The sequence below is a fragment of the Erpetoichthys calabaricus genome, chromosome 13, assembly GCF_900747795.2.
Source record: "Erpetoichthys calabaricus chromosome 13, fErpCal1.3, whole genome shotgun sequence".
Taxonomy (NCBI): domain Eukaryota; kingdom Metazoa; phylum Chordata; class Cladistia; order Polypteriformes; family Polypteridae; genus Erpetoichthys; species Erpetoichthys calabaricus.
This window is the reverse complement of record NC_041406.2, coordinates 44,145,487-44,160,462: the sequence shown is the minus strand read 5'-3', so window position 1 is coordinate 44,160,462 and position 14,976 is coordinate 44,145,487. Positions and strand designations below refer to the sequence as shown.

Here is a 14,976-nt window from a genome sequence, read left to right as displayed (position 1 = left end):
GTATTGTGGTAGAAAATGTTATCTTAAAATATTTGTGATTTTTAACACTTGGTAAAAATGAAAATTTCAGCAAATATTATTAGAAATAAACACACCCCATCGCCACTGATGCAGCCAGTTATCGTTAGAAGTTTCACAGTTTTTTGGATCATTTCAGATTCCATAAACCCATTGCTGGGAAGTCCTGCTATTTATGGAAGATTATTTATGCCAAAATTAAATGTAATCCAACGTGTCAAGTACATTGCAATACAATGCAACTACATATGCAATAATGAGAGTAATTGTGGCATGGTTTTATCATGAAATAATTTAAAATATATCAATTAAAATATTGCTTAGTTTTCAGCACGGTACACAATTTCAGACCAGTGTAGTGCATTTTAATTCATGTCCATAGATCATATGACATACTGTACCTAAAAGTAAAACAAACGCATTTTGCTTAGTGGCTGCTCTGAGTGTATTGCATTTTGATTCAAGACTACACATTACTGATGCCAAAACTAAATGTAGTCCAATGACCAATCAGCGTCAAAAGGTGGTGCAGTTGGGCTAACGGGGAGTTAATAAGGCACTCCCTTAAAACATAAGTAACATGATAGTAACATGATAGTTAGAATTGGATACTAACCCTCACCTATTCTGTTTCTCTTCTTGGTACTCAAATGTGGCACTTGGTGCCACGGCCCACCTGCCAAGTTGTTTTGCCTGCCTAAGGTGAAGTCATCCCTGATGGAGGATCGCAGGAATCGTGAGAAAGAGGGGTCCTTTCATCGGATTGGCTGGTCCAACACTGTTTCAGCCGTGGAATGGCCAAATGGGGGAGGCAGCTTGATGGATGAGGTCTCCAGGAGTCTAAAATTATCTAAATCTTATTATGTGATATCATCTACTGTTAAATTCTGCTCCATACTTCTAAAAAAATTTTTATTTTTTATTGAGGATTTGTTCTGTTCTGTGTATTGTATTGTATTGACCCCCTTGTTTTGACACCCACTGCATGCCCAACCTACCTGGAAAGGGGTCTCTCTTTGAAACTGCCTTTCCCAAGGTTTCTTCCATTTTTTCCCTACTAGGTTTTTTTTGGGAGTTTTTCCTTGTCTTCTTAGAGAGTCAAGGCTGGGGGGCTGTCAAGAGGCAGGGCCTGTTAAAGCCCATTGCGGCACTTCCTGTGTGATTTTGGGCTATACAAAAATAAACTGTATAAGGCAGAGGATTCTCCGACTCATTCAATAGGTGGAAGCTAGCAATGTAAATGTCGATTTTGAAATAACTGAAAATGTATATAATGTCTGATTATCACAGTAAAAAGCTAAGAAGCCAAGTTTGGTGATGCTAACAAATGTTACACTATATTTAGTATTGAGTTAAAACTGCTAACAACCCAAAGACCTTAAATATACTTTTTGCCATTTTAGTTAATCACTCCATAGTCCAAACTGGCGACACTTGTGCTCGTCTCTAGAAAGCAGAAACGTTTAGAAGTGAAACACCTCATATGTCAATTGTTGATGCCCCTCACCCTACCCGCTGATGCTGATTGGTCAGTTTGTTTACACGATTGACACGATTAAATTGTGGCCTTGCATCGAAATGCAGAACATTTGGAACAGCCTCCAAGTGAAATGCAATACGTTTGCTTTGCTTTTAGTAATGACACTTGATCTATGAACATGACATAAATATTTTAAACTGTTACGAAAATGGGGTGGTATGGTTTAGTAGTAGTGCTGCTGCCTTGCAGTAACTAGGCCAGGGTTCATGTCTTAGTACCTCCCTGCATGGAGTATGCATGTTCTCCCCATGTCTGTGTGAGTTTCCTCTGGGTGCTCTGGTTTTCTCCCAGAGTCCAAAGATGTACAGGTTAGGTGAACTGGCGATCCTAAATTGACCTGCGTGTGTGTGTGTGTTCACCCTGCAATGGACTGCCTTGCGCCCTGTGCTGGCTGCAATAGGCCCCAGCAGATCCCTGCAACCCTGTTCAGGATAAGTGGGTTAAAAAATGACTGACTGGTATGAAAATGGTGTACTGTAGCTGTAGCTGTGTGCTGTAGTGAAAAGCATTCAATGATTTTGTGGATTTCTTTTTAATGACACAATTTTGAGTAATCTTCCATAGCAGTTAACTGATATGGATAAAAAAAAAACAGTAACATGATTGAAAGCATCAAGGAAAGAACAAAAGCCCACTTCCAGACCCCAAAATAAAGTGAACTATGAAATATGGGATAGCTGCAAATCTAAGCAAGAAGCCCACTAGTCAGAGAGACCACCTTGAAGAAGACCTGCAGCAGTAAAAGGATTTCACTTCTGGACAATTTACAACAAATGGACAAAACTGCTTAACTTTATTTGAACACCTGCTTTGGTGTTTCACAGAACTGGGCTAATAACAACAGTGCCCCCCCTAAAAAAAAACTAACAGACTTGTTATGGACATTGTCGATTAGCCGCCAGAGCCAAAAAAAATAAAAGCCCACGCCAGCGCCTTCCTTATTACTGCACTACAACTGCCATGGGGTACGCTGCGAGCTCTGCACACCAACAACTCTCCCTTGTGGTAGCGCGTAGTGTTCTTCCCAGCATCACGTGTCAGGCCACATTTTGAAATCAAAGAGTCAGTTATGTACCTTCAGTTTTAATAGCGTTTTGCAGCTTTTCTCTTTTGTTATAATTAATCTACTATACTTTGCTATGGCTGATAAACGTAAAAAACTGAAATTTTTAAATGTTTACAAAAGTGCTGCAAGTACTGCTTCAATTTACAGAGTAGGGAGAACAACAGTGAGCGATATAAAGCGTGATGGCGACAAAATTGAAAATGGAAACCACTGATGGTAATGTTATTCTTTACTAATGTTAATGTTCTCCTTTTCTTTTTAAATTCTGTTATGTTATTATATTTATGACCTGCAGGCAGCTTGTGATGTGCTGTTGGGGAGCAGAGCGTGTGTAATGAATGCTGTAAGTGATGGGACCGGGTGAAGGGCTTCTGTTCTCTAAGGGGTGGACATGTCTGTTAGGAGATGAGCGACAGGAGAAGTTAGGAGAAAAAGGAAAGTGTGGCGTAAGGAAGACAAGAAGCAGGAGTGTTTACGGTATAAAGACAGAACAAGAGTGGCAGGAGATAAACTGATTGGTTTCTTTTATTGTGCTGCGTAACCCAGATAATGGAGTACAAGACAGGGCACTTTTAGTATGGAATAAAGACTCCAAGTAAAACATAGAAAACTCCAGTACCTCCGAGTTGTGTTTCCTTATTAAGCTGGCCATTACAATATTATAAATATTAAATAATTTTGTTAATACTAATATTATATTTAGTTTTGTAAATAAATATGACTATTCTACAGTATATCATTTTTAAAGTAGCTGCTCTGTTATCTGTCACAGCCTTAGTCCCGACCCCTGACGGATAATTAAGGTTTCATTGTATATTGTCATATATTTATAACTAATATATGTCAAATGAAACGCACAGTTCACAATACTACACTGGGCGGCACGGTGGCACAGTGGTAGCGCTGCTGTCTCGCAGTTAGGAGACCCAGGTTCGCTTCCCGTGTTCTCCCTGTGTCTGTGTGGGTTTCCTCCGGGTGCTCCAGTTTCCTCCCACAATCCAAAAACATGCAGGTTAGGTGCATTGGCGATCCTAAATTGTCCCTAGTGTGCGCTTAGTGTGTGGGTGTGTGTGCCCTGCCCTGGGTTTGTTTCCTGCCTTGCGCCCTGTGTTGGCTGGGATTGGCTCCAGCAGACCCCCGTGACCCTGTAGTTAGGATATAGAGGGTTGGATAATGGGTGAATGGATGGATGGACAATACTACACTAAAAGTAATGACAAAGTGGCTTTGAAGGACGCCCAGTGAGTGCTCAAGAAAAAGATGAGTGAAGCAAAGGCAGCTAAGAAAGCTAAAATAGAAGACAAACTCACAAAGAATAACATAAAAGATGTCTGAAATGGACTAGGCCTAATTACTGGAGTCCACCAATCCAGGGCTCAGGTGCTAGAAGTGGATGTGGACAAAGCTAATGTCCTGAACCATTTTTTTTAAACAGATTTTCCCTCTCACTGCCACCTTCTTCCAATGACCAGTCTCCTCACACCATTCCTACTAAATCCACAACTGCTACCACATCAACTGGAAGGGCCAGTGATGAACTCACCTCTGACCATCAGCATAGGCTGTCCATAACTGAAGCCAAGTAAGGACACAACGGAGGAAGCTACACACAGGAGAAGCTGTGGGACAGACGACTCAATCCTTGAGTTCTTAAGGCCTAAGCCGACCAACTTTTTTGGTATCCTCTGTCACCTGTTCAGTCTCTCCCTAAGGCACCAGAAAGCGGCACTGCTGTAGAAAGCATCCTTCATTGTTCCTATTTGAAAGAAGGCAGGCGCCTCTTCACCTAATGACTACAAACCAGTGACTGGTCCTGGACTGTATGAGACCTTTTGTGGTAGACCACCTGGACCCACTACAGTTTGCCTATCGGACAAAGATTGGAGCAGAGGATGCAATTATCGATTTGCTCTACAAGGTAATTCTCACCTGGACAAAGCTGGCAGCACTGGGAGGATTATGTTTTTTGATTTTTCCAGTGCCTTTAATACCATCCAGCCATCCCTGTTAAGCAGAAAACTCAGAGATATGCAGGTGGATGAGCCTATGGTGTCCTGGATAAGGGACTATCTGTCAGGCGGACTGCAGTTTGTGGGACTGTGTTTCTGATATGGAAGTGAGGAACAATGGAGCACCACAGGGAACTGTTCTGTCTCCTTTGCTCTTCAACAACAACAACAACATTTATTTATGTAGCACGTTTTTATAGAAATAATGTAGCTGAAAGTGCTTTACATGATGAAGAAAGAGAAAAAGACAAAGTAAGAATTAAAATAAGAGAACACTAATTAACATAGAATAAAAGTAAGGTCCGATGGCCAGGGAGGACAGAAAAAATTTTAAAAAATCCAGACGGCTGGAGAAAAAATAAAATCTGCAGGGGTTCCAGGCCACGAGACCACCCAGCCCCTTCTAGGCATTCTACCTAATATAAATGATCAGTCCTCATTGTATTCAGGGTTCTCATGGAAGGACTTGATGATGACGGTCACATGGACTTCTGGTCTTTAATCCATCAATGCAGGGACATCATGGTGCTTTGATTAGGTGGTGGTGGAGCAGGTCGCCACCACAGAAAACCGGAAAAAGAACAGAAGAGAGAGTAGGGGTTAGTACGGATATTGGAGCCACCGTGAATAGTAATGATAATTAATTGAATATGCAGCGCATCAGGATTAAATTAAAATTAAGTTATGAGAAAGCCATGTTCAAGTAATGTGTTTTTAGCAGTTTTTTTAAAGAGCTCCACCGTATCAGCCTGGCGAATTCCTATTGGCAGGCTATTCCAGATTTTAGGTGCATAACAGCAGAAGGCCGCCTCACCACTTCTTTTAAGTTTAACTCTTAAATTCACTCTGTACACATCCTACTGCACGTACAACACCAGGTCATGTCACCTGAAGAAATTCTCAGATGACTCTACACTTATGGGGTGTTTTGATAAAGGGGATGTGACAGAATATAGGAGTCTGGGGGAAAAGTTTGTTTCTACGATAGTTGCAAAGAGAATTGTCTGCATCTTAACATCAGTAAAACCAAGGAACTGGTCTTTGATTTTCACTGCACCAGAGAGCCTCCATGTCTGGTACTATTCAAGGAGTGAATGGAGGGGTGGTCCACTCCTACAAGTACTTGGGGGTCCACATCAATGACAGATTGGACTAGTCTTGGAACACAGAGGGACTATATAAGAAAGGGCAGAGCACCCTTAGGTCACTGTGTTCCTTTAATGTGAGCAGTGACATCCTTCACATCTGCTATAAACTCTGACGGCCAGTGAGATTTTCTATACTGCGGTGTGCTGGGATATGGTAACATTACTTCAAGAGAGGCCCACCAAATCAACAAGCTAATTAAAATGGCAAGCTCAGTTATAGGACAAACTCTGGACCCCTGAAGGTAGCAGCAAAGGACAGAATTAAAACAAAACTGAGTGCCATTATGAACAATGCTGCAGATCCTCTCTCAGACACACTAACACTGAGGACTTTCAGCCAATAAATTATTGAGCAGAAGTGTGTCAGGAAACTCTACGGGGGCTCCTTTACACCAACAGCAATATGTCTGTAGAGCGTCTCATTGGGACTGGGACTGCTAACAGTGGCCAGAAACCTAGAGCACTGAACTGTTTAAATCGGTAAAACTACTGCAGTAAATATTTCAGATTTTGTCCTCATTAGCATTAGACTGAACTATTTTAATGAAAGACCAACAACTGATTAATATTGCTTAAACTGGCTTAGTGCCCATCAAATTTAACTAAATATAAATGATCAAAAACAATTTATAACATTGCTTTATTTATAGACCAATTCATTAAAACATAACTGTTTGGAATACAATATAAGAAATAAAAAAACAAAACGAGGTGGGTCATAAATATTAGAGAACACATGGGTATCTCTTTTATGTTAAAACATTTTTACAGACATTCCATGTTTTAATAGGGCATCATTGTGAGTCTATGTGGCAACGAAACAATTTTTCATAAAATGTTCTTACACATTGATAATTGATATTTGCAGCTGTTTAAATTGTATTTTAGATTAATAAAGCTTATCAGATCTAAAATGTAATTTAAATATATTATTATGCATAATAGTAATAATTTATTTGTAAGTGCCTTTCAAAGCACACAAGAATACCATACAGAGCACATTAATAACAACAGTCACAACATGAAATTAATAAAATATTACAGTACAATAAAACCAGAATAAATACAATAATAAAGTTGAACTTAAATTTATCAGCTAAAATTATCAGACAGAATGAGCCAGCTTAAAAAGATGTGAAGCTTAAAGGTAGGAAGAGAGTCGATATTACGAATGTATGTATTATTATATTCCAAAATACAATTTATACATATTTAAATGTACACCTGCTTATCAATGCAATTATCTAATCAGCCAATCAGGTGGCAGCAGTGCAGTGCATAGAACCCTGCAGATACAGGCCAGGAGTTTCACTTTCACGGTCATTTCAGTGGTTTCATCCGTGGCGTGAGTGCTGCCACCAGACGTGCTGGTTTGTGTATTTCTGTAACTGCTGATCTCCTGGGATTTTCACACCCAACATTCTCTAAAGTTTACTCAGATTGGTACAAAAAACACCCAGTTAGTGGAAGTTCTGCAGATGGAAACTCCAGAGGAGACAGAGGAGAATGGCTGACAGAAAGGCTACAGGAACTCGGATAATAACTCTGTGGTGAGCAGAAAAGTTTCAAAATGCCCAACACGTCGAACCTTGAGGCTGATAGGCCACAGCAGCAGCAGAACACGTTGGGTTCCAGTCCTGTCAGCCAAGACCAGAATGTTGAGGCTGCAGTGGGCATCGGCTCACCAAAACTGCACAGTTGAAGGCTAGAAAAACATAGTCTGATTGGACGAATCTCGATTTCTACAGAGGCACACAAATGGTAGAGGTCAGAATGTACTGTCAAGAATAGCCCCAATCCCAGCACCCATCCTGCCTTGTGCCAACAGTCCAGGCTATTGGTGACGGTGTAATGATTTAATGGTACACTTTAGGTCCATTAAATCACTGCTTGAATGCCACAGCCAATTTGAGTATTGTTGCTGACCATGTGCATTCCTTCAAGGCTACTTTACTATCTTCTAATGGAGGGGTCCTCAATCACAGTCCAGGAAGAACAAAGTGCCTGCAGCTTTTCCTTCCAAGTAGTTTCCTAATTAGAAGAAGTCCTTGCTGATAATCAAACTTGGTATTTAACTCTTTGGCTTGTTTGTTCGTTCATTCATCCAAGAGAAAGTTTAATTGCACTGTAGAGTTTCGTTCTCTGAGAACATTCTCCATTTGTTTTGTGGACCAGAATATTTAAACTTAAGGGTCTTTCCAATCCCCCTCTCATTTATTTCACCGATACTTCACGGTGCATGTGCACAGGTTTCGAAGGAGGCATGCTAGCTGGAGAGCTGCTGGTCTGTTGGATATCTGCATTTGATTATTAACTAATGTCTGGTTAAGAAAGCAGGCAACAACTAAAACTTAAATGCAGCTGCTAAAAACTAAACCAGGCAATTAAGGGTTCTGAATTGTAACAGACAAGATAACAAATTAATTTAACTGCTTTAGTAGTGAATAATTGGGGTCTAATTAAGAACTTGGTTGAAGTGAAAACCTGCAGCTACTGTGGACCTCCAGGACTGTAAATGAGGGCCTGTGATCTACAAAGTAACTAAAATTTGTCTTTGATGAATGATAGAGCTAACAAGATGTAGATTTAAATATCAGGTTTCATTATCAGCAAGGACTGACTTCTAATTAGGAAATTGGCTGGAATGAAAACCTGTAGCCCACCAGGACCCTGACTAAGGACCCTAACCGAGTACCCCTCTTCTAATGGCTACTTCTAGCATGTAATGCTTCATGTTTCAAAACAAAAGTTCTCATACTGGTTTCATGAACATGACAAAGAGTTCATTTCTCTTCACTACATCTGAATCTTATCGAACAAGTTTGGGATGAGGTAGAGGGAGATTCGCAGCTTGAATGTTCAGCTGACTAACCTGAAGAAATTACATGATGCAATCGTGTCAACATGGACCAGAATCTCATAGAAATGTTTCCATCATCTTATGAATTCCATGCCATGAGAACCCAAGGCTATTTTGAGAGCTAAAGGAGGCCCTACCCAGTATTAGTTTTGTGGTCCTAATAATTTGATCATTTAGTTTATGCCGATCAGCCAAACCAGGGGTTTTCAAACTCGGTCCTGGAGGACCACTGTGGCTGCAGGTTTTCGGTCCAGCCAGATTCATAATCCGTGACAACAACCAATAACACACTGATCTCATTTAATTAGCTGTTTTTTCCCCTCTTCTCTTATTCCACATTCAGAAAAGCACAGTAGCATGTTTTTCATTTATAATACATTTAGAAATATTTCTAGGTACTTTTTTTTTTTTTTTAAATTATCGTGACGCACCCAAAGGGGACAGTAACATTAGGGACCTATAGATAACTATGCTCCACCCCCACTAACTTTAAGGTTAGTATTTGTGGTTGGGGTAGGCCAGTCTAATAATTTAAGACAGTGGGAGTGGCAGCCTCACCAATTTCATATTATCAATCATGATAATAGAAAAGTACCTATTTCTATTTTTGCTATAGAGTTAAACGCTTAACTCTGTTTTGATGATTTCATATTTTGCCCTTTCTCTGTGCAGTTTGTTCCCTTCATTGTATCTTATTAATCTATATACAGTAATCCCTCCTCCATCGCGGGGGTTGCGTTCCAGAGCCACCCGCGAAATAAGAAAATCCGCGAAGTAGAAACCATATGTTTATATGGTTATTTTTATATTGTCATGCTTGGGTCACAGATTTGCGCAGAAACACAGGAGGTTGTAGAGAGACAGGAACGTTATTCAAACACTGCAAACAAACATTTGTCTCTTTTTCAAAAGTTTAAACTGTGCTCCATGACAAGACAGAGATGACAGTTCCGTCTCACAATTAAAAGAATGCAAACATATTTTCCTCTTCAAAGGAGTGCCCGTCAGGAGCAGAGTCTGTCAGAAAGACAGAGAGTAAAGCAAACAAATCAATAGGGCTGTTTGCTTTTAAGTATGCGAAGCACCGCGGCACAAAGCTGTTGAAGGCGGCAGCTCACACCCCCTCCGTCAGGAGCAGAGAAATAGAGAGAGAGAGCCAGAGTAAAACAAAGTCAAAAATCAATACGTGCCCTTTGAGCTTTTAAGTATGCGAAGCACCGTGCAGCATGTCCTTCAGGAAGCAGCTGCACACAGAAAGTAGAAACGTCCCTATCGTCTAGGTGTGCGAACAGCCCCCCTGCTCACACCCCCCCTACGTCAGCGCAAGAGAGAGAGAGAGAGAGAAAGTAAGTTGGGTAGCTTCTCAGCCATCTGCCAATAGCGTCCCTTGTATGAAATCAACTGGGCAAACCAACTGAGGAAGCATGTACCAGAAATTAAAAGACCCATTGTCCGCAGAAACCCACGAAGCAGCGAAAAATCCGCGATATATATTTAAATATGCTTACATATAAAATCCGCGATGGAGTGAAGCCGCGAAAGGCGAAGCGCGATATAGCGAGGGATCACTGTATATCTATCTCTCTCTATCTATCTAGATCTAGATAGATATCTATCTATCTATCTCTATATATATATATATATATATATATATATATATATATATATATATATATATATATATATATATATATATATATATATACATACATACATACATACATACATACAGTAATCCCTCCTCCATCGCGGGGGTTGCGTTCCAGAGCCACCCACGAAATAAGAAAATCCGCGAAGTAGAAACCATATGTTTATATGGTTATTTTTATATTGTCATGCTTGGGTCACAGATTTGCGCAGAAACACAGGAGGTTGTAGAGAGACAGGAACGTTATTCAAACACTGCAAACAAACATTTGTCTCTTTTTCAAAAGTTTAAACTGTGCTCCATGACAAGACAGAGATGACAGTTCCGTCTCACAATTAAAAGAATGCAAACATATCTTCCTCTTCAAAGGAGTGCGCGTCAGGAGAGAAAGAGAGAACAAAGCAAGCAGTCAAAAAAAAATCAATAGGGCTGTTTGGCTTTTAAGTATGCGAAGCACCGCCGGTACAAAGCTGTTGAAGGCGGCAGCTCACACCCCCTCCGTCAGGAGCAGACAAAGAGAGAGATAGAGAGATAGAGAAAACAAAACAGTGAAAAATCAATACGTGCCCTTTGAGCTTTTAAGTATGCGAAGCACCGTGCAGCATGTCCTTCAGGAAGCAGCTGCACACAGAAGGTAGCAACGTCCCTATCGTCTAGGTTTGCGAACAGCCCCCCTGCTCACACCCCCCTACGTCAGCGCAAGAGAGAGAGAGAGAGAGAAAGTAAGTTGGGTAGCTTCTCAGCCATCTGCCAATAGCGTCCCTTGTATGAAATCAACTGGGCAAACCAACTGAGGAAGCATGTACCAGAAATTAAAAGACCCATTGTCCGCAGAAACCCACGAAGCAGCGAAAAATCTGCGATATATATTTAAATATGCTTACATATAAAATCCGCGATGGAGTGAAGCCGCGAAAGGCGAAGCGCGATATAGCGAGGGATCACTGTATATATATATATATATATATATAAATGTCAATGTGTGTATGTTCCAGCATCACTTCCAAACGGCGGGTGCGGTTTTCATGAAACTTGGTACACGTTTCTCATTGGTCGACTATAACACTGCAGGGTGAAATCAAGCCTAACCCCACCTCTTTCTGGGTAGGATGGGGGGTGATCTTGTGGTCATGTATATGTTATCATCCAGTTGACACTCGGAACGACCACCAGAGGGCGAACTGGAGGTAACTGCCAGCATTCTTATTGTTTGAGCCCACCACACCCGTTGCTTTTGAAATTAAATAGAGTTGGCCGGTTCCTGGTGTCAACTGGATGATAACATGGATACATACATACATACAAGACCGCAAGACAAGCACATTAGTGAGTCTTCATTGTTTGTTAATAATTTTTAAAGCTGTGTTTTTTTATTATATTTTTCTCAAACAAAAAAAAAAAAAAAACAACACTATTTTCCTCCCGGCAACGCTGGGTATTTCAGCTAGTGACAATTAAAAATGAGCAGAGCAGACACCCAGGCAAACAACACTGAATCGTGAAAGGCTGCAACTGCTTTAGCATCAGACCCACTAATTAGTAAATAACGGATTAACTAAACAATTAGATAGATAGATAGATAGATAGATAGATAGATAGATAGATAGATAGATACTTTATTAATCCCAATGGGATTAGAATGCCTGGAAAAGTAGAAAGACAATCAAGATGAAAATATTGTTAAAAAGAAAAAAAAAAAACAACTCATATTAAGATGTACTAAGCAGTTTATATATTATATATTTTTTAACCAAACTTAGTTTTCTAATTTCTATATTGTTCCCAAAACATAGAACCTGGGAAATAACAGTTCACTTAATTAGCCTAGGAGTCCAATTAAAAACAGAAGCTGTTTGGAACAAAAACCTGCAGCCACAGGGGGTCCCCAGGACCGAGTTTGAAAACCCCTGAGCCAAACCATTCTGAGCTCTCAGGCCCACAGCATTTCCAAAATAGCAAGGCTTGTTGAGTGCTCACGATCAGCCATGAGTACCTACCTAGAATGTTGTGAAGAGGGTGTCACACATGTGAGGATGAGAGGCAGCTAAAGGGCTTGAATGGGTGTCATGCCATGCCAGACCAGGGGATGGCAGTGTTCACTGATCCTCTCTCTTTCCTCTGCAGACCAGTCGAAGGAAATCCCACCTGGAGCTGGTATCTCCCGCGACTGAGCTGAATGTACAGTTCACATCAACATAAATTTAGCGATTTCTGAAATACCGAGACAGATTATTCTAACAAGAATAATGTGACCGTCCAAGCATTTGCCTCAGGAAACTTATCTTTGTGGAGCTTCCACCATTTTCTACCTGTGGCTACAGAATGAGTGCAAAGACACGCAGAAACTACAAAATCCTTAAATGTAATCCGATTAAGGGTTTACATGGTCACACGAACTGGTTACTCAAGGTGAAATCTATGGCCGTTAACCTGGTTTCTCAGAGACCAACATCCCAGTTTCTCTAACTGGAGACAGATTTTACATGGCATTCTAAAAATTGGGTTTCTATAAATAAAGGGGTTAGTAAAGTGCATGTGAAAGCACTCAGTGACATCCCTACTACTGTATGTCTGTAGTCAAACAATCCGAATTAACACCCAGCTATGTTAGCACTTGACTTCTGTTTAGAAATGGGCAGAGTGCACTATTTAAGACTTGACTTCATAACCGAGTGTTAAATTAATGTCTAAATGCAAGTAAGTGAGGACTCTGAAGCACTGCCTTTACTGTATGTTAAGTTTTCTGTTGGACAAGTTAAAGTTCCATATGATCCATGTGCTTGAGCACTACGTGGCTGATCCCTTACTAATTGATATATTTTAAAAGTACTTACGTAACATGAGCAAAATGTAATTAGTGTGTGAAAGCTGAACACTGACTGCACAACAGAATGCTGGGAAAGTTTAAGTCTTAACCTCATCCTAAACACCGCTTGAAATAACTTTCACAAAAACCACAGATTTCAATGAAATGTGGAACCAGCCAATTGCAATTTGACACAGATATTTAAAATATGCAGCTTTATTGATACAATAATTTTATAAGAAAAAAATAAGTGGTAAAAACGGAGAGAATCTGAAAACATTACAATTCTAACAATCATGCTACAATCAAAGCAAAATCTAAACATTAAATTCATTGCAAATTGCTTTTTTATTGCATTTGTTTTAAATATTAAGGGATATTTACTAAGGCAAATGAACTGCCATTGAATAGAGGAAGGATCAATCTGAAGTTTAAAAAAAGTGAACAACATAACATTAGTAATAGGATACATATGCAAGATAAAACTTTAACACTTTCACACAAGAATACTGGCAAACAGCACGGAACAATTTATTTTGACTTCTTGATTAGACATAGAAAATATGTACAGCACTATTAACCTAAATATTATCTACAACCAACAAAAGACTCATTGTACTGCTCCAGCTTCTTTTTCTTCATTGAAACTCTTTTAGACTGTTTAAAAATGGGCGAATGTAAAAATTCAGTATCCGTAAATTTGTCTCCCCTTCGCAGCTTCCTATAATGAATATAAAACACAAAGACAAAAAGCTGTAAAACATCCTCTTTTTAAAATATGGTTTACAAGAGATGCGTTAGGAGATCAAACACAAATGCTTAAGACTGTAGCAGAACTGCACAGGGGTAAGAAGAACAAATCAATAAGCAGCTACCTGGTACAACTTTGAATTCCCCCAAAACAACTAACAGAAGGGTGTTTTAGGACACCATTGGTCTACAAAGAATGTAAGAAGAGAACTTCACACGGAGTATGGGAGCTGGAAGACAACAGGAACTATAAAGAAAGACAAGTTCACTTTGAGGTGACATAAATGCTGGATATCAGGGGAAACATTTCCATTCTATGTACTGTATTACAAATAACACTGCACAGTTATGCCTGTAACATAAAGCAAAACTAAACACTGAAACATGGTGTCAGGCCATTACAATATGGGAGGAATTTTCAGCAAAAAAGAGTGAATATTATAAAAATGAAAATGCAATCTGTTTTGCAATTTCATTTTCAAAGTCTGCATGCAAGAATGCTGCAAATATTAAAATTAAATAACCCTGTTTGTGATTTCACTTTCAAAGTGTACACACAAAAATGCTGGCAAAATTAAAAAAAAAATAAAAATAACCTAATTTGCCATTTCATTTTCAGTCTGAACAGCATTGAAGCCACAAAAATGAAAAGTAAAATGCATTTCCACTTTGCATTTTCAATTTCAAGTTCTCAACATGCAAATAGTGTGGGTCAATGTTCAGGGCTTTGCACCTCGATTTCCCAAAACTCTGTCTTTCATAGCTGCAGAGCCACTTCGAACAATAGAACACTTCCCTTTTTCACATCAGCTTTCAAAATATTTTAAATGATAGAATGAAAAGCTATTTCAGGATAACTATTTTTATTTATATTTATTGTTAAAGATGGAGGTGGTTATACTTGCACCAAGATGATGATAATAAAATTAATGTGCAGGTGCTATACATACAATTCCCATTAAAAGTATTCACCACTTTTCTCACTTTGAATTTCATCACTTTGCCTTTACTCTCAAGCAGGTAAGGTCAGTCCCCATTCCTCATTTCTCAATGATTAAATATACGTCCGTCCACAAACACACACACACACACACACACACACACACACACACACACCACCACTCCCAACTA

General features: G+C 39.6%; 1 protein-coding gene across 3 annotated transcripts in view; it reads right to left on the bottom strand.

Moving 5' to 3' along the window:
* Positions 1–13,295: 13,295 nt before the first annotated feature.
* LOC114664178 (shugoshin 1-like) overlaps positions 13,296–14,976 on the bottom strand; it is a 41,819-nt gene continuing 40,138 nt past the window's right edge. For all 3 annotated transcript variants that reach the window (XM_028818177.2, XM_028818178.2, XM_028818179.1), the window contains exon 10: positions 13,296–13,816. In XM_028818177.2, the coding sequence (XP_028674010.1) occupies positions 13,684–13,816 (133 nt within the window). In that variant the 3' untranslated portion in view covers positions 13,296–13,683. The remainder of the gene's footprint in view (positions 13,817–14,976) is intronic.